This window comes from Uloborus diversus, chromosome 8, assembly GCF_026930045.1.
Source record: "Uloborus diversus isolate 005 chromosome 8, Udiv.v.3.1, whole genome shotgun sequence".
Taxonomy (NCBI): domain Eukaryota; kingdom Metazoa; phylum Arthropoda; class Arachnida; order Araneae; family Uloboridae; genus Uloborus; species Uloborus diversus.
This window is the reverse complement of record NC_072738.1, coordinates 42,790,273-42,814,314: the sequence shown is the minus strand read 5'-3', so window position 1 is coordinate 42,814,314 and position 24,042 is coordinate 42,790,273. Positions and strand designations below refer to the sequence as shown.

Sequence of the window (24,042 nt, the reverse complement as noted above, 5' to 3'; positions counted from 1 at the left end):
AGTACTATCTCAGGAGAGGCTATTGAAAATTTCTAACCAATATTTTTAAATCCAGTTTTTGTTTTAGTCTGCATTCGTTTGAGGATAAATAGCGTTTTGGATTGTTATCATCTTCTGTGGGTATTACGTTTTTTTTTCTTTTAACATGTACACTAGGGTGGTTCAAAAAATACACGTAAAAAAGTTTCTCCTAGATAACAGGACACCCCTCAATGTTTTTAGACTTGTGGATAGTAATATACTGGAAGAATTTTAGAGAATTTTAGCTTCCTATTTCAATTGAAAGAGGGTGCTCAACTCCCTCTCCTAAACTTCATACGTATGGCGAGGGGGGTTAAAAAATAAATTGAACTGAAAAAACAATGCAACATGTAATAACGTACACGAGTAATATGCATATACATTGCAATAAAATAGTTATTTACAAAAAAAAAACCGGCGGGGGAAATTAAATGTTTCTAAATTTGTGAATGTTCTATGCTACGGCTAATGTTAAATTGAGAGGTCATTGAGTACATTCTTAAAATTTGAGTAAGAAGCTAAAAATTTTACAGCATAATACTATTCGTAAGTCTTTTTCTAAAAAAAAAAAAAGCGAGTGCCTGCACTCTAGCTCAAAAAAAAGTTTTTTTAAACCACCCTAATACACATTTTTTCGCAATAATATTGGGATGATCTGATGATTCAATTCCGGCTATTATTTGAATAATCTTGAATGATTTCTAAAAAAATAAAAACACAAATAAAAACATGACTTGAGCACAGAAAGAAAAACTCGGCAAAACGCATTTAATTCTGAATTTACTGCCATTTTACTTTCTTTGAGTTTTGGGCTTGGAGATGCGAATGTATCTTAATGTTTCAATATAAATTTGAACCATTTCATTTCCTTGTGCGCTATTAAAGCGACTTTTTAAATCTTTTTTTTTGTTCTCATTTGGAAAAACAGTAAACAATTTTCTCACGTGCATAAAGAATACCACGATTTAGCTTAACAATGTAAAGCAACCCAAATGCATTATTAAGATGAAAACATTTACCAAATACAAAATTTGAAATAATTTTGTTTAATTAAAAGTTGAAATACACCAGGGGTGCCCATCTGGGGGGGGGGGGTCATGGAGCAGACTGCACCATCGAAATTTTTAGGGAGGTTGTTTTGAGGGGTATTTTTTTCATTTAGAAGGGGACTCTTGCTTTTGGGGGGGGGATCTCTGCGGTATTGAGGGGGTGTGCCCTTGCCCTAAGAGGGGTGGGAACCCCTGAATACATTATTTGATAAACATTTGGTCTGCACTGTACAGTACAAGATGCAAAGACTATCGCTTTGTTTTTTCTACCGGTATGGTACTTATTAATCGGGTAACGCAGTGGTGTCAAGCCTTTTTTTTTTTCACCCGAGGACCGCACCTCATACTAAAATGTTCTCGCGGGCCAGAGCACACATAAAATTTCAAAATATTTGAAAATTTTCCAAATAACATGAGACAGCACGGAGAAGGAGCGAAAATTGCAAACCAGTAACTCATTATCAGTAATTGATGTTTATTTTATTTACTACATATTCGCCCGTCATGATATGACGGGTAGAAATTGTTTCTATATTTGAACTAAGCAAATTGCGTGTTTGGTGATATTTTGATAGTTGAAATTTTAACCCTAACTCCAGTGGATTTTACCGTAAACTCTCGAAGATAGCGTTTACTGCAGACCACTTTTTCGTTTCTTCATTCCCCTAAAATGACAGTCCAACCAGTAAAACAATTAAGTTACCGAATCCAGTTCAGCCTTGTCAAAATAAAGCATTTCCCTGCATGTCAAACTTTTCCAAAAAATATTATCAAATTATCATGCCGTGGCACGAGTTTCATTGTCGGTGACGTCAGCGTTACTCCATCAATGGCTATTATATCCATGAGGATTGCATATGTTTTCCAGAAACCTAATTTCTGAACATTTGGTTTCAAATTCGTGACATCGTATGTGACTAATCGCAGCCTTCTATCTGTAACATTAAGCAAAACAACGGGCCACACAGATCAGCTTCGCATTCCGCATGAAGTCTGCGGGCCCTAGGTTAAGCACCACTGAGTTAGCTCAAAAAGATCAATTGCGAAGTTTAAAACTGCATGCGATGAAAAAAAACTTTTTGGATCATTTGCACGTCATTATATTTTGCAACTAAAATTGTACAATTTTTTTTTACATCTCAGTACGCATTAGTTTCCTATCGTTTCACTTTACAACCATTCGAAGAATGGCTAATACGTTGATGAAAACATCAGGTTACTAAATCAATGAAAACCTCAGTGTAAGAAGAAGCTCCACTTTTTGATGACTGTTTAGGGGCCATTCCTTAATTACGTAAGGATGATTTTGGCAATTTTTGACCTCCCTTCCCCCATGTAAGGGTACGTAAGATTTTTGAAACTCCTCTCCCCTATTCTTACGTAAGATTTTATTTCGTTTTTCAAAATAATAAAATAACGAATCTTGCATGACTGGAATCATTATTAAATTCAGTATTATTAAATTAAACGTTTTTGTGTAAAGAAATAGTATTTACTATGAAGTTGGAACCTAGACTTATCGTTTTTTTTTTTTTTTTACTTTTTTTTTGTATATGATGCGATACTAATTAAAAATAAAACATGCCGTACAAAGTTCGATTCTTTTACTACATTTTACACTATTCACTCTTTGTAAAACAAATAAAAAACAGTTCCTCCCAATACTTTTTTTATCTTCCTGACGTAAATGAAACATGATCCCTGCTAAACCATTTGACTGCGCGATTTCTGATGTAAAATATCGACTTAGAAAATATTGCGTAGGAATGGGTTTGACCCCCCCCCCCAAGTAAGGTTATGTAGAAAATTTTCCACCCCCCTCCACCTCAGGACCTTTACGTAATCAATGAATGGCCCCTTAGCTCCAATACTTATCAAATACAGTGAAATCCCGTTACAACGAACTTGAAGTGGCCGCAAATTTAGTTCGTTGTAAAGGGAACTTAATTGTGATGGATCTCAGGCAATGTTATGGCAACTTAATCTGGACTGAAACTTTATTTCGTTGCATTGGTATTCGTTGCACCGGGATTTCACTGTATTTAGAGGTTACAGCATATTTTATTAAAATCCCATTGAATTTGATTTTTTACAGGCAAAGTTAAGCATAATATTAAATATAAACATTTTAAGAGGGAATTTTTAAAACTGTTTTCTTAAAAACGATTGTGATTTTTGAAAACGTTTTTTAATGTGGAGCTCTCCCCACCTTGCACCGAGGCCTACCAATCGTTAAAATATCGTAGACACTTTGAAAGATAAATCTATTACCTTGTACTACACAAATCATATTTATTATCTTCAGATCACCTCTTTAATATCTGAAATTATGTAGAGCTTGTATGTCGTTGATGTGGACGTTTTTTATTCGAATGTGTTTCACATTATATTCAAACCATTTAACACTTTCAACTATTTCCAAAAATTTAAGTATTCGAAATTTATATGAAGAAAAAAATTCTGTTAACTCTTATCCATATCACTACTAAAAAGATGAATTTACGACAATAATGCTACTGTTTTCATAGTCTCTAAATCCATTAGGCCCTGATAGGGGCGGCAAATAGGGGGGGGGTCAAAAGGGGGCGGTCGCACCCCCAAATTTTTTGAGAGGAATGATAAAAAAAACGAGCAAATTCAATTTACGTAAATCGCAAACCAATGTTCATGGAAAAGGAATCTTGCTGGTTCTCCGTAATGGTTGAAGAAACTCGACTTATTTTTAGATTTGAGCTAGTGTTTTCTATGTTTTTAAATAATTAGAAATCCATCAAGACTTTACCGGCCTTTTCAGAACAGAAAAAAAAACTGATAAAGAATTAAGGTGAATTTTAATTAAAGACGTAAACCTCATATAGGCTAAATATTTCATTCCTGTGTGCTCTGTGTAAGGACGGTTATGAGAGGCTCGTGTAGTGGTGTGGCTGCATGATTTTCACTAAATGCCTTGGTATTTTACATCCATTGTTACGCTCATATTTTGAGTGTGTACATTTAATGAGTGTTCATCACTTTCTTCTGAAAACTCATTTCAACTGCTCAATGAATACGCTACTACTACTTTCATAGCTACGTCTTAAAAATACATGCTATTTTTGAAAAAAATATCTCTTTTCTGTGGCCTCTTTAACAATGCAATATCAAGGTGACACAAGAGGGTCTTTAAGACACAACACAAGATGGTCTTTTAAACCGTAAAAACTCCTCTCGATAACTTCAAAGCAGTGATTTTGAAAAACAACTCTTTGAATAATGAAGAAGCTAATATCCTTTACCATGTCTTCATATGAATTTTTATTCGTTTTGTTTGTATTGCGGAGAGTCTTTGAACAGTGCTTTACTATATCAAAACATCTTCAATCAGCTAACATGAACTTTTGGACTGTTCAAGCTACAGTTTAAGCTACAATGGTGTGGCTTCCTTCAGTCAAAAGTACTACTTTTAGTCATTGAAATAGATAGAATGAGCAAAAAAAAAAAAAAAAAAAATACATGGACCCAGAAAATACTTTCATTTTTCAAACAGTTTTTTTTAAATTAATTTTTTAAAGTGTCCGATTTTTCAAACAAGGCGTGGTCTTGATGACGCCACAAATGATGCACTTTGTGGCGCATCTTTCTATCACGTTTCCACGTTATGATAATCAAGAAGCGAATTGAATATTGCGCTCTACGCTTGCTATCAACCATATCGTTGCCAATACACGTGAGTAAAGATGCGAATTAAATATTTTGTTCTGTGAATGGCAACATTGAATGACATTCCATCATTTGTGATGTCACACGACAGAAGTGTAAACAACGAAAGCGCACCGATTTAAGTAATTTTTTAAAAATATTAAACTAAAATAAATTATTCCAACCAAGCGTGGATCTTTTCAAAAAAATTCTTACTCCAGAGAATTTTTAAAAAGTGCAAAGAATATTCAAATGAATTTAGAAGAGGTAACCAAAATGCACGTGATGATGTAAAGTCAAACCTTGATTTAACATATTGTATAAAATAATAGATTCAGCTTCTAATGAAATTAACACAAGATTTGATGATAAATATTTTTCTGCATTGTTGGCTCTTTATTTTCTGGATTGGATGTTAAAAGCAAAAAATGAATTGTTTCAATTATGAGTAAAATTTATCGCATGAGGCAAGAAAAATCGTTCAGAGACTAGCCTAGAATAGACTATTTAATAATGAAAAATGAAGATCATCACAATTTTTTAAGTTACTAGGGTGATTTTGAAGAGCAAGATGTGAAAGGTGTGTTTTCGTACGTAACTTTGTTACTTCAATTATTTTTCAACTTTCCAATCAGTTCAGTTCGTAGAGAAAAATCATTTTCGTGTTTTAGGAGGTTAGAGAATTATTTTCGAAGCACAATGGGGAAGAAAATTTAGCTGAAAAAAAGAGCATGACGATGGGCATTGCTGGATTAGTAACAAGATTTCATGTTCTTCTGTATTTTAAAAATCAAGCATAAAAACTTTATTAAAAGGTGAAAACTGTAGTACTAAAACACTTGGTATGATAACATATTCTAAAACGAACTACAAATTTTGTCATAAAAATTTAACTTGCTTTTGAACACTTATTTTTATTAATTCTAAACCCATATCATGACTACTTGCTGTTAGCCAATATGTGTTTTGGTTCCATACTGTGGTAATTCATATTTAAGAAACTCGACCCCCCAAATGAAATGCTGAAATGCCGCCCCTGGGCCCTGATTAAGGCCTGATGAATTTGAGTCTGGGCCCAGGAGTCACCAAGTTTTAGGGCGCCCGTTTGTAATCACGGCTCTTCACATGTAATAGAACTACATATTTTAAAGGTTTTATAACCACTATCATTTAACGTTTTAAATAAAAAAATTTTAAAATCAAAGTTTCTGTAAAAATAATTTATGGGGCTTTTTATCTTTAATTTCTCTATCATTTGTGGTTTAAATTAAACATTCAGTGTATTTGCGTAACAAAATTTCTTACAATAATATTGCATTAAAGTTAAGTTGCAGTTTTTAATAGCAGAGTAAATATTTTGTTTTAAATAATTAAAACTTTTTCCCGAGCACTTCTAGTTTTATTCATACCACTAACAAGAGAGGGAAAGACCCACATGAACTCAAGGCCCAGAGTCCAACTATAGCTTAATAGGGCCACTGAACTCCATTCAAGTACGCAACACAATGCATTAAATCAAACAAAATTCAATTTGGGATTACTTTGAATTGAAATGATTACGGATTGGCACCTTTTTTGTAAAATTTTAATATATAAAAATCAATGTCCTGAGATAACATATATATATACATATATATATATATATATATATATATATATATATATATATATATATATATATATATACGCACAGCCAAAACCACTGAAGCTTCAGACTTGAAATTTGGCAGGCATGTCCGCATGATTACGAAAGTAACCACTAAGAAAGGATTTTTCGAAATCTCAATTAGTTCGGGAGAATTAAAACCCATTAATTTCTGCGAAATTAAAACCTGTCATTGAAATTCGAATCCCTTATTTTCGAAGGCTTTCCTCCATTCAAATCATTATTCAATACTTCATCTCAACTTTTGGTCGATAGCGAACTATAAATTTGATATTGTTTTTGTTTCTCACGTGATTCTTCGATGCTTTTCTCAAGTCAAATCATAATGTTTCTGTCTATTGCTTTTATTTTTTCAAAACTAGAAACGAAGTTTTTAAGAACATCATCACAGGCGGACTATCCTTTTGAATTTAGAAGAGTGCAGTTTCCTGTTAAAGTTTGCTTTGCAATAACCATTAATAAGTCACAAAGGCACACATTAAAAGTAGCAGGGATCCATTTAAGAGAAGACTTTTTTTCACACGGCCAATGTTATGTAGCTTGCTCCAAAGTCAGTTCATCAAGCAGCTTAATAATTTTAGCACCAGAAAGAAAAACTAAAAATGTTGTATACAAAGAAATTTTTGCTTAAACATAGGTATATCAATAAAATGTGGATGGCTGTGCTTGCAAAGATAATCAATACTTTAAAAGGATCGTTAATAACAGTTAAAGATCGGTTAAGGACAAGGGTATATATGTAAGGAGTCCAGGGGCCCCGGGATCCTCCCCAAATTAGAAAAAGTTATAGGTAATAAGTAATTAGTATTATAGGGGAATTTCGAAACTAGGTGCACCAAGCACTGTTAACCCCTGCTAATTCTATTACCCGAGCAATGCCGGTAACGGGAATGCTAGTCTAACTATAAAATAAAACAGAGATCCCATAGAAGGCTATCAATAATAGACAGTCTTTAATATTGTTCAAGAAAATTTCAGAGCTCACCTTGAAAAGTACCAGTTCAATGCAGAATCATTCAGTAGAAATGACTTGACAGTAGTAGCGGAATGTCTTAATCAGGTTCAGTGCAGAATCATCAGTAGAAATGACTTGACAGAAGCGAAATGTCTTAACCAAGTTCAATGCAGAATCATCAGTAGAAATGACTTGACAGAAGCGAAATGTCTTAACCTCGTTCAATGCAGAATCATCAGTAGAAATGACTTGACAGAAGCGAAATGTCTTAATCAGGTTCAGTGCAAGAATCATCAGTAGAAATACATTGACACGAACAAAATGTCTTAACCAGGTTCAGTGCAGAATTATCAGTAGAAATGATTTGACAGTAGCGAAATGTCTGAACCGTGCTGGTAAGGTCATTCCATCGCAGCAACGAAGAATTTTCTCCATTTTCAAGAATGAGCAATTAATTCCACTGAACATGACGTTTTCTAGTTGCAGCTAAGCATTTCTAAACATGCGAATGAACAATAGCCATGATAAATGAAAATCTTTTATTTCCAAAATTTTTTTGATGCTTTTTACTTTGCACTATATTGTAAAAAGAAACTCTAGCTAATTTAAGTCAACGAAGAAATACCACACTGTTCGATTCCATACATTAAGTACTTGAAATGGAGATGGTACATTGAAAAACAAAGCAGAGCTACGATTATCATTTGATCATCCAATTTCGAATCCTAATTATACTGCCAACGTTGAAATTTTAAGTCTTTTAAAACACCATCAAGTTTAGCAACTTTCATGTTTGATTTGCATATACATCATTCACTCTCGAATCTTTCTCTCAGCTCAAACTTATTTTCTTCTCTAATTAGTTATCAAAAACAATAAGGCAAAAGAATACACTAACGAATCACAAAAAAATTATCATTCGCCATTGTAAACGAATAGGTGCAAAACAACTCGTGCTTTTTGTTGTTGCCAAAACAAGTTTTAAAATTATCTTGTACTTTTACGTTCCCATTCGGAGCTGCTGCTCAAATTTTGATCAGAACCACGAACTATGCGCTTCACTTTCGTTGCATATGGTATTACCAATTTATTGATGCAGATTATTACAAAAAGTATGGGAAAATGTACAACATACTAGCTGCATCACCCGGCTTTGCACGATCTACGTCGAAAATAAAAGTTATGTCAATTGACGCGTGTTCAACAATCAGGCTTCAAAAAAAAAAAAAAGTCAAATTTTGCGGCAGATTATGGAAAAATAACCAAAACAGTAAACAATTTAAGGGTGCATTCGGAAACGCGGATCGATCGCCTCGATGCAACCGCAAGCGTTCGGAAACGCTTGCGGTGGAACCGGTGACGTCCCTTAACCGCGTTCGGAAACACTGCGGTTGTTTTCTGGCGGTCGACTTGGTAGCAACCTGTGGCACCGCTGTCTGAAAGCGGGTTAGCGAGATCAAAAACGTCACAAAGTCTGTGTTGGCCAATCCGGGTCGTGTTTCATGTTTTGATCGTAACGCACGTGACTTGCCTATTATGAAAGTTACGCGTTGATTGGGGTGTCGTTTGCTGCTGAACTAGAACTACCGCGGTTTAAACCACGAGCGTTCGGAAACACAGCTGTTCTACCGGAATGCTCCAGAGAAATTCCAAATACGTCATAACCACACCGGACTAACCACGCGGTGTAACCGGTGGATCGTTTCCAAACGCAGCCCAAAAGTAAAAGCCTTTGAAGCAAAAGCCAGAATTTTATTTGTTCATATTCGAGAAAAAAAATGGCATCAGATCTTTCAACTCAATGATTTTCATTACGCTTCAAATATTAATAAAAGCATTGTTACGGAAAGTTAATATGAAGCACTGAATAACAATTTGAATGGAGGAAAGTCTTCGAAAAATAGGAATTTTATGTCGAAATCTAAGTATTATAATTAATAGTTTTTAATTGATATCTCCGCTAATTATTGTCGGATGATTTTGTTAAATAGCCAAACATAAAAACGGGAAAATTACGAGTCCATCGATACCTGGTTCGATGGTCTGTTGACTGGCGTTCGGGCGAAGTAACTTAGACATAGATAGGTATATACATAAATACGCTCAGTTTTTAATTATATAAGATAATAGGAAGGGAAAGTACATTCAGTGCTAGGGCAAGAGTCGAACCCGTGGCATCTTGTACTAATGAAACGCTTTGACCACTCTGAGACCGAGGCAGTGGTGACCTCACCCTGATCGGTAAGACGTGGGACCCGTAACCGAAGGGTCACGGGCAGGAAGCCAGCTGGACGAAGATCCTCGGTGTTCGTTAATGTTGATTGGGGCATGTTAAATATGTCGTGGTCACAAATTCCTCCAAGTGAATCAAAACCTCCGGGGGTGCTCAGCTTCTGGTCTGGATAAAAAAAAAGAGCTGTCTTCAGTGACCCATGCAACCGGTAAAAAGTGGTAGTTACGGGGACCCTGGAGTGTGATATGATATGATATGCTACTGAAGCCCTTCTTGTGTTTTTGAAGTTCATTACAGAAACAGGCTGTAATAATTTTTTTATGATGAATTGGAACTTTTTCAAACTAAAAAAAAAAACTAGTATGTTGTGGCCATTACGAAACATTCTTCTATATATTTCTTATAATTCTGATCCCTCCCCTTGCTTGACGAGAAAGCAATATTCCCAGCAAAAACAAAATTACACACGCCAAAACTTGACGACCATCCCAATTCCCGATTTATCTCAAAAGCAAAGCAAAGAATGAAAATTGAAAATTATTTTAAAAGCCTTGCTTAAAATAATTACCAACATTTATTTGTTAACAAACACAAGAAGGCAACAGTTAAAAAGTTTAAATCATCGCAATTTTTTGGTCATTTTTCAAACAATTAAAATCACGCGAAATACGCAGACGACAGTCTATTACGATTTATCTTTCTTATTGTTGCAATTATAAAGCTATTTTTATGATTCAAAAAAAAAAAAAAAAAAAAAAATCAGCCCCCATGGAGCGATTGGCGCCAAAATTGAATCAAGGCCTGTTTACATATGGATTCACATTTATTCAAAATTTCAACCAGAACGTAGCATTACTTCTTTAGATATTCCACTCAAAATGACAAAAAAAAAAAAGAACGTTCGACAGCGCCACCCCCTTTTCAGCTGTTGACGCCAAATAGAATCAGCTCTCATACCCTCTAAAGGTTACTTGTCGATAAATTTTTTGTTTGATTCCGTTCATTATTTCTTGAGATACAGCAGTCACAACCGATGACAAAAAACGTTCTATAGCTCAACCCCCGTTTGAGCTATTGACACCAAAATTGAATCAGCACCTTTACCTGTTAAAGGCAACATATGGACCAATTTTTTTTCTTTCTTTTTTTTTTTTTTTTTTGATTCTGGCAGTTACTTCTTGGGGAATAGCAGGCACGCATAACTCAAGAAACAACCCATTGCTCCACTCCCTTTGGAGGAATTCGCGCCAAAAACCAATGGGCACTAGTTCCCATAGGGCACATATGTGCACCAAATTTCTTTCGATTTCATGCGGTAGTTTTTGCTGCACAGCGGCCACAAAAAACTGGTCACACTCATACGTGACACACACACACACAAAGATAAACAGACATTTTCCAAAAATGGTCGAAATGGACTCAGCACACCTCAAAACGTACAAATCCGTAAAAATTCGAAATTCGAAAATTTGCACTCGAAAATCCAATACTTTCTTCTATATATTAGATATAGAAGATAGGCGGTAGCGATCACCCCCGTGCTAAAATTAGCTCTTATATTGTGTGCTCATGAATGCACAATATAAGAGTTCCACCTGAAGAAGCGTCTGGGCCATAACCAAACCTAGTGCGCTCCCCTACAATGTATCAGTCTTTCATGTGTCACCATTAAGGCGCTGATGCATGACACAGTATTTTTTTTTTTTTTTTTGACGCCCAGTTTTCACCAGGGGGAGGCACCTGGGCTCTCTTTGATGCGAAATTGCACTAGGACTTTAATTTTGCCTAGGGAATTTTAAGCCAAACGAATACCCTAAGGATCTTTTACATGCCGCATAATCACACGACATGGGCGCTGATGATTTTCTGCGTCTCGAAAATCCACTGACCGGCATCCCCAGGTCAGAAACCGGGTCCACAGACGTACAAGGACAGCGCCTAACCATCACGCCACCAGCCGGTCAGGTAAAATCATCTTTGTGCAACAAATTTGTGGCCTGTTTTGCATCCATCAGTTTCTGGCTTACTGTGCATGTAGTGCGTCAGCGACAATAAGTTCATAATGATTCTTTGCTTCGTATCCTCCATTCTCACACCCCTTTGATTTTTGCCCCAGAGCTTGGATTCACTCTGTAAGCATACATGTGCATTAGGGGATATACCCGTGTATACATACATGTACTGATATACACATAAATGTACATATATACGTCTATACTGATACATAATCGTGTTTACACGTAAACATACGTGTAATACTCGTTATTTCCATGTGTATGTACGTGAGTAGGCATGTACCAAACACAAAATGGGTGTATCCTCGAAATAACTCGTGTATACCCGTATAGTATGTATACCTATATATGCGTATATATGTCTACTATACTCGCATATACTCAGGTATGCATGTATATACTCGAGATACAAGTGCATACACACATATGATGTTCGTTCACAAGCGTATATACTCGTGTAGACACGTATACTGTACGTAATCACGTATACATGCTTATGTATACCCGCATACACTCGCGCATATACTTGTAACTATAAAAAAAACCGAAATATACAAATATTGCGGTTATTTGTAACGGTTTTGCATCTATTTTTAACTATGACCACTTTCAAAAAATCAGTAATCCAACGTCAGAAAGCACAAATATTGCAAAATATTGCAGACACGTGTTTCGGTGTTATAAGGAACACCTTTTTCAATGCAAAGAAATGTGAGCTTCTGGATGAAAAGTCATCCGAGAAAAGCAACACGGTGGAACAGGAGATAGTATAAATATCAAAAACTAGAAATTAAACAAAACAAAAAAGATAAAATGATACCTGGAGGCAAAATTTATTATATAATTCCATCAGGAAAAAAACCGTTAAGTAATACATTTTCCAAGAAAACCCATAAACAATGCAAAAAGTCCAAAAATGAAACCACTCTGAATAAATTAGCAATAAATTTACCAGCGGGAAAAACTATGTATGAAAGCAATGTATCAAATGGAGAAATGCATTTAAGAACAAAGTGAAGGACGGTTTTTTTCCTGATGGAATTTTATAATAAATTTTGCCTCGAGGTGTCATTTTATCTTTTTTGTTTTGTTTAATTTCTAGTTTTTGATATTTATACTATCTCCTGTTCCACCGTGTTGCTTTTCTCGGATGACTTTTCATCCAGAAGCTCACATTTCTTTGCATTGAAAAAGGTGTTCCTTGTAACACCGAAACACGTGTCTGCAATATTTTGCAATATTTGTGCTTTCTGACGTTGGATTACTGATTTTTTGAATTTTCAGCACAAAGGTATTTGAGATAAATAAATACCTTTGTGCTGAACAGTAAAGTAAGACAAAACAACGTAAGTAGAAGCACAAATTTGTAAATTACAGCAGACACGTGTTTCGGCGTTATAGGGAACGCCTTTTTCAATGCAAAAAATAATGAGCTTATGGATGAAAAGACATCCGACAAAGTCTTTTCATCCATAAGCTCATTATTTTTTGCATTGAAAAAGGCGTTCCCTGTAACGCCGAAACACGTGTCTGCTGTAATTTACAAATTTGTGCTTCTACTTACGTTGTTTTGTCTTACTTTACAAAGGTATTTATTTGTTATTTAGTTGGCTTAAACGGGCCGTACGTTTGCATTCTACTTTCTTTTTTCTTTCTTCTTGCCTTGAATTTTTGGTTGTATTTGTTATATCTGGTAGTTTTTGAATTTTGCTTCATTTTTCTTATTTTGCCATGTTACTGTTTTAATTTGATTTGTATTTTTGATAATAATTTGTTCTTATGTGCTTTGATATTTTGTTTTTGGAATGTCTTATATTAATAGGTTTTGCAATCTTCGTATTAAGAAGTTTCGCTTTTTGAACCACTTAAAATTTCTTCAAGAATGTAGGCGCAGGAAAGTTATTCCAAATTTTATTTCTTTGAAATGTAATTTACCACAGTCTGTAAAAATTGATAAAGTTAATTTTCGGTCGAAATTGGCTCTACATAGAGCTTCGATCCAAGAAACTAGGAAACGCCTCTCGTTTATTGAACGTGAGCTCTATGATTTGCATCTCTCTATTTCAAATTCTATTTCTGATTTTGATTATGTTAATAGAACTTCTTGGTCTAGAACCCTTCGTTCTTCGGAGAATCATCAAGTTGTTTTGAAAAAGAAATTAGCTAAACTTTGTAGAAATTCGAGAGTTGTTCCTTCGGAAAATTTACCTGTGGTAAATAAAAATGTTGTCGTTAATATTTCAAGTGTTCCTTTAAACACTTCTCAAATTAATGCTCTGAAATGCAATGATAACTTTGCTCTGGCCAGCAAAACCTTCTTTTTCTAAGCTTATTGCTCTTATTGAGAAAGCTTTTAAATTTAGTGCCTTATCATCCAATCAAAAAGATTGCGTTAGGCATCTTATTGCTTCTAATGTGGACTTTAATTATAGAATTTCCAATCCCGTCTTTACTAATACTGTTAGTCGTACTGTAAAGAATTTAATTTCTAATTCAGATATTGTTGTTACCAAAGCTGACAAGGGTGGTCAAATTGTTGTTCTTGACAAATCATCTTATGTTGACAAAACTAATGGTTTGATTTCTTCTGGTCCATACTTAGAGATTTCTAAAGATCCGAGTGAAAATGAGTTAAAGGCTATTTCTTCTGCTGTCAAGTCTGTTCAGTCTATTCCATTAAATGTTAAACGCTCTGTTATTCCTTCTATTGCTAATTGCGCTAGATTTTATGCTTTACCTAAGGTACATAAAGCTGGCATTCCTTTCAGGCCGATTGTTTCCAATATTGGTACGGGCTTCTTATAAACTTGCAAAATATTTAGTCTCTGTGTTTTCTCCTCTTATGAGTCATAATGTATTCACTGTAAAAATCTCTATCGATTTTGTCAAAAAAAATTCAGAATTGCGTTCCAAATAATTCTTTTATGGCTTATTTTGATGTGAACTCATTATTTACGAACGTTCCGGTCGAGGGTTCATTGTTATGCCTTCAGAGTAGACTGTCTGAATTTCATTTCACTTCTAAGGAAATTGAGGATTTAGTTTTCCTTACTCATACTTGTCTAAAGCAATGTTCCTTTGTTTTTAATGCTAAATTTTATACAATGTCGGATGGTTTGGCAATGGGAAACCCACTTAGCCCCATCCTTAGTGATATTTACATGCATTACTTTGAGCTCAAGTTGTTTCAGAAACTACAGTTTCCATTCTATGTTCGCTATGTTGATGACTGTTTTGTTCTTATGAATCACGATCAACTAAGCATTGATGATGCTTTATCTATTTTAAATTCTATTGATCCTCATATTCAATTCTCTTGTGAAAAAGAACAGAATAATTGCCTTCCATTTCTGGATGTTCTCGTTTCTCGAACTGAGTCCGGTTTTGAAACTACAGTTTTATCGCAAACCTTTTGCTGTTTCATTACCCCCCACATAGATTATCGTCCCACCCTCCTAATCAAAAATATTCAGCTTTCAACACATTTGTTTATCGTGCAATGAATATTTGTTCTTCACCTGAGCTTCTTAATGCGAAACTCAACTATTTAAGAGCTGTGGCTGTTGATAGAGATTATCCGCCCACCTTAGTTGATTCCATTTATAAAAAACTTTACAAAAAATCTCAAAATATTGCTCTTAATAGAACTTTTAACACTAAGAATTTAGTTGTTCTGCCTTTCTTCCCTGGTATTAGTTTTCAGGTTGCTAAGATTCTGAAGCGATTCCCATTTCAAGTGGTATTTTCTCCTATTAATAAACTTCCTTTCTCTTCTCTTAAAGATCCTATTCATCCTCTTAATTGTTGTGGGATCTATAAAATTGTTTGCAATTGCGGACTCGGATACATCGGACAGACCCGCCGTTCTTTGAAATTTCGGTTAAAAGAACATCAAAACTATGTGACGAAACAACAGCTGAATAAATCCAGTATTGCCCAACACTGTTGGGAATCAAATCATTCTTTTGATTCTAACTCTTATCAAATTATTCAAAAATGCCTCAATTCGGTGGATCTTGATTTTTGGGAATCTTTCCACATCCTGAGGAACCGTTCTAATTTAGTCAATGATCTTACTGCAATTCCCTATTTTTCTTCTGTGTGGACTCCTTTTGTTAAAATTGGTTTAGTTTTTATATAATTTTTTATGTAAACGTTGTACATTTCTTACTTTTATTTTTTTTCATTTTTTGCTTTCTTATTTCGTTTTATGATTAACTAATTCCACTATGTTTATCCTTCACTTTGTTCTTAAATGCATTTCTCCATTTGATACATTGCTTTCATACATAGTTTTTCCCGCTGGTAAATTTATTGCTAATTTATTCAGAGTGGTTTCATTTTTGGACTTTTTGCATTGTTTATGGGTTTTATTGGAAAATGTATTACTTAACGGTTTTTTTTCCTGATGAAATTATATAATAAATTTTGCCTCCAGGTGTCATTTTATCTTTTTTGTTTTGTTTAATTTCTAGTTTTTGATATTTATACTATCTCCTGTTCCACCGTGTTGCTTTTCTCGGATGGACTTTTCATCCAGAAGCTCACATTTCTTTGCATTGAAAAAGGTGTTCCTTCTAACACCGAAACACGTGTCTGCAATATTTTGCAATATTTGTGCTTTCTGACGTTGGATTACTGATTTTTTGAATTTTCAGCACAAAGGTATTTATTCGTTATTTATGACCACTTTACCCCACACTATGACCACTTTCCCCCACCCCAAGGGGGTAAAGTGGTCATAAATACATAGGGAAATGAAACTGTTATAACACTAATTAAATCAATATTTTTTCCCCGTAATTCTATGTATAGTGTTCTTTAATAATGCAATGTAAAATAACAACAAAAAAAGTTGAAGTGTTTAAAGAATTCATTGTATTTAATATCCACCTAAGTTGAAAATCTACGATTTTATGACCACTTTACCCCACCAGACCCTATTCTATTTAATTCAAATCTTGCGTTAATTTTGGGACCTTCTTTACTATTGATACATATGTATAAATATTCAGGTCATTCCAATCATTTTAACCTTGTGTTCAACCTTATTTTATACAGGATCGAGTTCAGCAGACGAATGTACTTTTTTGGCCGATAGTTACAACCAACCATGCTAGTAAGTAACCAAAACATCATATAAATAGGGTCAGTTCTTCGGGTAAAAGGAAGCCATGGGGTAATGGAAATAAACTACCATCACAGTCATGGTGATTTTTGAAACTAACCTGTTGGTGAGTGAAGGCTAAGCAACATATATATAAGACTTTCTGAAGATCAGCATGTTTCTAAACAATTGTGAAGGCGTCATTACCATTTGTAGATGACACTGTGGAAAAAGTTGTTTTTCAAAATTTAGTGATCTTACCTTCTCCATTCCAGCAGGTCTAGCAGTGCGAATTAATTTGATTCAGCTATTTTTACGCGTCATATAAAAAGTTTCTAAAATTTTAAGGTTATCCAAAAGTCAGGACCAACTTTTAAAATGAATGATTTTGAAATAAAGATAAAAAGATGCGTTTGTACAGAACGAATCGAAAAGAGCCCGGGTTTTGTGTGGCAACAAGAAAGAAATAGTTCTGTTTTCGACCAACAGATGGCGCTATACTTTTTATTTCTTCGTAATTCTTATAATACAGTTTAACTAAACGGGCTTTTTCAACTATTGAAAGAATTTTGATGCATAATAACTTCCACAACCATTACCTGCTGCCGTTGCTCCTTTCATATCGTTTGTTGTTTTGCATGATCCTAGATAAGAAATTTGACAGCGCCATCTTTTGGTCGTGAACAGAACTATTTTTGGATCGTTTCCAGACAGAACCTGGCTTCTTTTCTATCCGTTTAGTGCAAACCGCATCTTTTTATCATTATTCGTTTTCGAACTATTTATTTTTAAAGCTGGTTCTGACTTTTGGACTACCCAATACTTAATAATGAATTACACCATCCCAGCTACTTTTGATGTGCAGGTTAGGTTGTCCATTTTCCCAATAAATGCTATACTCTGGCGGGACCGTCGAGACTAATTTGAGTTTTTCATTCTTTCGATGTTTTGGAAGATAAAAGTTTGATACAAAGTACACCTTTATGTGTATTTTACATAAATTCATAACTGAATTTCTTGCTTGATTTTTCGATTCAAACGATGTTAGATTATATTTGGAGAATTTATCGGGCGCATTAGACCTACGGGACGAAGATTGGTTATTGTAAGAAATAACTTCAGAAGCAATTGTGTACATTGTGATTATCTACCTACATCAACCTCATGGGGAAATGAATGGGGTGTTTCCACCTACACCTATTCTCTGGGGTAAAAGGAAACGATATCATTCTCTAACGAACAGTCACAAAGTCAAATTTTTCATACCCAGTTACTCTCAGAGTTTTGACTATGATCAAAAATTTATTTCTCAATTCATCCTGAATGAAGGGACGGATTTAAAGTTCAAGCACTGATATTCTTTTTCTCTTGCCCCTATTGATCTTACATGAAAGAATAAAGGAAAAAAAAAAAAAAAAACGCTGGAAATGAGAATCTCTGGAATTTATTGTTCTGGACTTAAGGTGTATAGAATTCCATTCTTCTATTCTGATTCGAAAAAAACTTCTTTGCCCCAGAGGTATTCGCCAGGTCCAAACGATTGTTTCTTTAATCTTAAATCGTTTTGGTTTCTCCGGAAATTTTGAATAATTCCATTAGCAGTTAATGACCCGTAGCGTTACACGTGAGAGGGCGGAGGGTATGGTAAAGTGTGACACTTTGTGACAAAGGAAGAAATGAGGGGAGGGGTTGAAAACACTGAAAACTAAAGTGCGGCATCATTTGCGTACAGCCTTAAAGCTGTACTTGGACAGTTTAAATTTTAGAATTTTGAATCTTATCGTTCATGGAAGAACACAAACCATATTATCTAAAACAACAGCGATGCTTTTGACAACTGGATTTTTAATTTTTTGTTCTGATAAGTAAAAAGTATTAGTAAGAAATGTGATACATTTTTGCATAGATTGAGCATTGCAAAGTTATCTGATTGATTGGTTGATTGGACGAACTGTTTTTATTTAGGAATTCTAGAAATGCAAAATTCTTTATTTTTTTAAGTACAAGAAGGAGCGAACTATTTCATTTTTGATTCAAATAAGAACTGGAATTTATTTTTTTCTTCTTTATTCTTGACTTTCAATGTGAATATTTTTCGTTCGTATTTGTTTGGTATAGATTAAAAAATAAAGCAATTCTTTTCTTGTGCATTAAAAGAAAGCAATTTCAATATAGTCTGCTTTAAAGTGCCATTTGTTAAAATGTTTCATTAGCATAAATTTGACAGTGTGCCATTTCACCGGTCTCATACTAAAATGAAACAGAATGAATAGTAATACTATTCATTTTTTTCCTTTTTTAGTTCAATTACCTACCATACTACTAAAGAAGATAAAGAAATCATAAAATATAAGACCATTGTAAGTACATATTTTTACACACATTATTTTTTTCAAAATGTATATAGTATATACATAATTATCTGAATGAACTGGGTTAATACAGTAGAGCCTGTAGACTGACGTCACCAAGACGTCATTCATTCCTTACAAATATGCCGTGATAGATTCTTTGACATCTCTGAGACATCAATGTTGCAATGCTGTTGTTGGGAAAAAAAATTTGGCGGAACTCATCTTGGGGTTTGGGGGACTCACCAAAAGAAAAGGTGGTTTAAAACCAAATTACATTATTTTTGCATTACTTTTATCATTAAAAATCAAACACCTCGAAGGACCTCCGGTAACGTAATTAACGTAATTCTCAGGGTTTAGTGGTGCCCCGAAGGGAGTTCACTGTGACCTTCCAAAAAATTTCCTTTTTCAGCAAATTTTGCTGACGATTCGTCAAATTTGGGACAATATTGCAACATTGAGGTTTTTTTTTTTTTCTTTTTAAAGATTTTTAAATTGTTTTTTAATGATGCGTGATGTTCCTTCCCATTGTATGTTATGTCTCTATGATATGCGTGCATACTTGTATTTTATCATTCGATAACCTTGAAAATTCATTCGGCATAAATTGAGAATCCCCCCCCCCCCCAAAAAAAAATTATTTCGTTGTGCCCCTGCTAGGAATGCACTTGATCAGACAGCGCTGGGCATAGTTATAGCGTAAGGTTGTCTAAACCCAAAGCCCTAGATCGCTACGATCCAGGGCTCAGACCGAAGCCCCTTAATGTAACCTATGTCAGTGTTTTTGCGTCATTAGATAGTGTTAATCTTTGTAAGTAACACTTTATTTTTATCTTTTAAGGATTCCAATTTCCTCGGAAACAATGAGGTAAGTGTCCTTGATTCTCATTTCATGCTTTTCGAACTATAAAGATTTCAAAAAAATGTAAACAGCATGCTTATCATTTTCGCTTTCTTTCTATTGATTTCTCCAAGATGGAAAAAATATACATAGCCTACTTTCGTAGCTCATTAAGGCACGCATATGTCAAAGATGGCGTACCCACGGAAAACATCCTTGAGGAATTGCATGCTGTATGATACTGTCCAATTTAATATATTAAGAAAAAAAGGTTTTATATTCTGATTTTATTGCAACAACAAAACTGTGGTCTGCAATGAAGTATGATTTTTCGAGATCTATTTAGAAAGTAAGGAACTTTTTTTGAATTAAAAAAAAAAAACTAAGCACAAGAAAAAAAAAAGTATACATCTGAAAGAGCGACTAAAATTCTACAAGATAATATATGACTAAAACTACGATTAAAATTCTGTGATAAGTGCCTCAATTTGTGTTGTGACTACATAGTCACAATACAAATTGAGGCACTTATAGCGGTGAACAAGCTTGAAATTTTTCTGTCGTAGAGTTCTGTCATCAGCTATCTCAGCCACTCAGTGATGCGCACCGGAAGATTCTCGTCGTTGCCGTCAAAGCACTGTGTAGCTAGCCAGTTTTTCATTCTTAGAAACAAGTAAAAACCACTTGGTGCAAAATCGCTACTATAGGGCCCAATGGGAGAAAATCTCTCATCATCAACCTCCCTTCATCGTGAATGTCAGCTCTTCAATTTTTAAACTGATTGCACCATTTCCGGACGGAACTTTCGTTCATTACGTGGTTTCCATACACTCCATACACTTGCTTATAGTTTTCTATAAGTTTTGATTTTTTGCCAACAAAAACCGAATCACAGATCGCACCTAACAACTCGCGGGTTTTTTCATTGCAGCGTATATTGTTTAATTTGAATATCGAAAAACGGGCTGCGCGGAGCTGTTTCCGTTGTGATGGCTGGATGCCGACTGAGATGCTGAGCAAGCAAACACCAAGATTTACGTGATCTGCGCACTTATGGCGGCGTGAGGCAGAAACGTTCTTTACTTTCGGAAAGTCTTCGTATATTCATGAAAATTCAGATGAGAATTCACCATAAGTTATTCAATAGCGCCATTTTCTGCCCCCATAGGAACAGATCCCCCGACCATCGCGTTATTAGCAATACCCTTGTCCTACTATCCTACCCAAAATTAACTAAGAATAACTAAATCCGTTATCTTAAATTTTCTCTAATACGACTGCCTATTTAAAATCCACATTTTAAGAAGCAACGTGTTATGTGCCATGATTTCATTATACACGTAATTGTAATTAGGAAACTCGCTGATGAATACGAATCATAAATGAAACAATTAGAATACGAATCATAAATGAATTCGAAATGATGACTCGTTCATAGATCACAAAATTCGATTTTAATAGTGAACTGTAAATTCGAACAAAAGAACTCAGAAACACAAACTCAAGAATAGGTTCACACAACCCGTAAGGAAAAGCACAGAACAACTCGCACACAGAACACAACACAATCAATTAGAATATTAATCAAAGTCGAAGTATTTTTTAGATTGTTGCCACAACCTTATAAAGAAATTATGTAAATTAAATTGGGAACAAAAACCACGGAGTAAAACGTTTTAGCATAAAGAAAAAAATTAACAGACTTCAAGGTAATCACATTGAGAAAAAATAATAATCAGGCGTGAAGCCAAACAGCGGATTTTCTTTTCCTCTTCCCTTTTTTTTTGTTCTCGCTGTACCAAACATATCCCCAGCCTTGAAACCAGGGTTGGCTGAATTGTACCCAATTGGGTTGGACCCAATGGGTTTCTATGAAAAAACCCATTTAAAAAAACCCATTATTTAGCCCACTTTTGGGTTTTTTTTAAATTTTCTGAGAAGTTTAAAAAAAATTAATTAATTTAAATACTTTTACAATTTAAACTTCTTTTTTATTTGTTCTTCACCACAGACAATGAACATAAAAAAATGAATTTTGAACTGTAATAGTATTTGTTAACTCTTAACGGCATTAAAAAAATACTTCAAAGATTTTAAATAAATATATATAACTTTTTTCTTTAACTGGTCAATAAATAACTCAAATTATCTTGACCAAGTCCTGTCACGTCTGATTTTCTCAATGTTTGTAGATTGTACAGAGGAACTTATCTAAGTTAAAAGGCTCTCATGTGAATTATTTTCTGCTAACCAACATGTCACAAATCTCGAATAAACACAAGGTATATTTTTTTAGAAATAAACAGATTTTTCAAACGGTCGACAGAAAACAGAACAGGTACAGTATTTTCATTATCTTACTTAAAAGTTTAATATTTCTTACTCTGTACACAGAAATAGAAAAACAGGCAACATAAAATTCAAAGAAATGTCTTGATTAAGCTGGAATTCAGTAAAAAGGGATTTAAACTACTTGAGATTCTACAGTAGTTTTGCATAACAAAATGAAATACAATAAAGTAAAATGCAAAAAAAAAAAAAAAATGTAGTAATTAAAAACGAACAATTGATTTTATCACTCGAGAAGTAACTTTGCCTTAACTGTTAATAATAATGAAAATTAAAAAATCTGAAAAATCACCATTCTTGGGTTTTTTCGTCTTTTATACTTTTCTTCGGAAAACGCTGAATTTAACTAGTTTTCCAGCTTTTTTTACCCGAAGACAATTTTTGCACTTTGTCCATATACTTACGCTACAATATGCTACAAGTACCCCCACATTTTCCCTAAAAAAAGACAAAAAAAACCCCCACATTTCTTTTAAAAAACCCAACTTTAGTTGGGTTTTTTGGGTTTTATTTAAAAAAACCCCAAAAAAACCCTGGGTCCATGGGCTTTTTTAAAAAAACCCGGGTTTTTGCCAACCCTGTTTGAAACCCCAGGGGGGTTCAAAACTCATGAAAGGCAAGCACCTGAAAAGAGAACACGTAAATACAACAAAGAAACTAAAGTAGAAAAATTCAAAATGCAGTCTCTAATGAAAATCACATGGTCAGTTAAGAGGTAAAGCACAAAGTTTAGAAACTGGTCTCTTTAGTACACCATTTGCAGTTAGTAGCTTTACAACACGCACTCTACTGTCTTTTCCTGGGAAAACATGTTGAATCCTACCTAGACTCCAGCGTAGAGGAAGAAGGTTCTCGTTTTTGGCTAACACTAAGTCACCTGGTTGAAAGTCACGTTGTAATTTACACCACTTACGCCTCTGTTGAAATCTACACAAGTATTCCTTACTCCAACGTCTCCAAAAATGTTGAAGTATCTTTTGCGTGTTTCTCCAACGGTCAATGTGGCTAATTTTTTCTGCAGTCAAGTCCGGTTCTGGAATGGCGCTGATAGATGTTCCAATCAAGAAGTGTCCGGGAGTCAGAGCTTCTAACTCATTCGGATCAGGTAAAGCTGGTGTTAGTGGACGCGAATTTAAACATGCCTCGATTTGCGTAATAAGCGTTAAGAATTCTTCAAACGTTGGTACAACGTTCCCAAGGCATCTCTTTAGATGATACCTGACAGATTTAATTCCTGCTTCCCACAGGCCTCCAAAGTGAGGCGCAGCGGGAGGGTTGAAGATCCATTTGATGCTTTCAGATGACAGATAGCCATGAAGATGATCATTTCGTAACATATCGAGCGCCTTTCTCAACTTTTTACTGGCACCCTTGAAATTTGTGCCACAATCACTGTGGATTTCTATGGGCTTGCCTCGACGTGCTATGAACCTCTTCAATGTTGCTATGAAGGATTTTGTCGTAAGATCTCCTACTATTTCTAAATGTACTGCTCTCGTAGAGAAGCAAACAAATAGACACACGTAACACTTTGTAATTTTCACTCCTCTGCCAGTTCAATTTTTGATATTTAATGGTCGGGCGAAATCTACTCCTACACGAGTAAATGCTCTACTTGCAGTAACTCTTGAAACTGGAAGATCAGCCATCATCTGATTCGCAGTTTGAGCGCGAATTCTGCAGCAAATAACACATTGATGAGTACACTTTCTAATAGCATCTCTAGCACTAAGAATCCAAAACCTTTGTTGTATAACCGAAAACAGTAATTGTG

The 24,042-nt window shown here is 34.7% G+C and overlaps 1 protein-coding gene across 1 annotated transcript in view; it reads left to right on the top strand.

Annotated features, from left to right (window-relative positions):
- Positions 1-24,042, top strand: part of LOC129228330 (uncharacterized) — a 60,736-nt gene that overhangs the window by 22,458 nt on the left and 14,236 nt on the right. Inside the window, exons 8-10 of the mRNA XM_054863007.1 lie at positions 16,686-16,736; positions 19,027-19,084; positions 19,920-19,946. Coding sequence (XP_054718982.1) covers positions 16,686-16,736; positions 19,027-19,084; positions 19,920-19,946 — 136 coding nt within the window. The remainder of the gene's footprint in view (positions 1-16,685; positions 16,737-19,026; positions 19,085-19,919; positions 19,947-24,042) is intronic.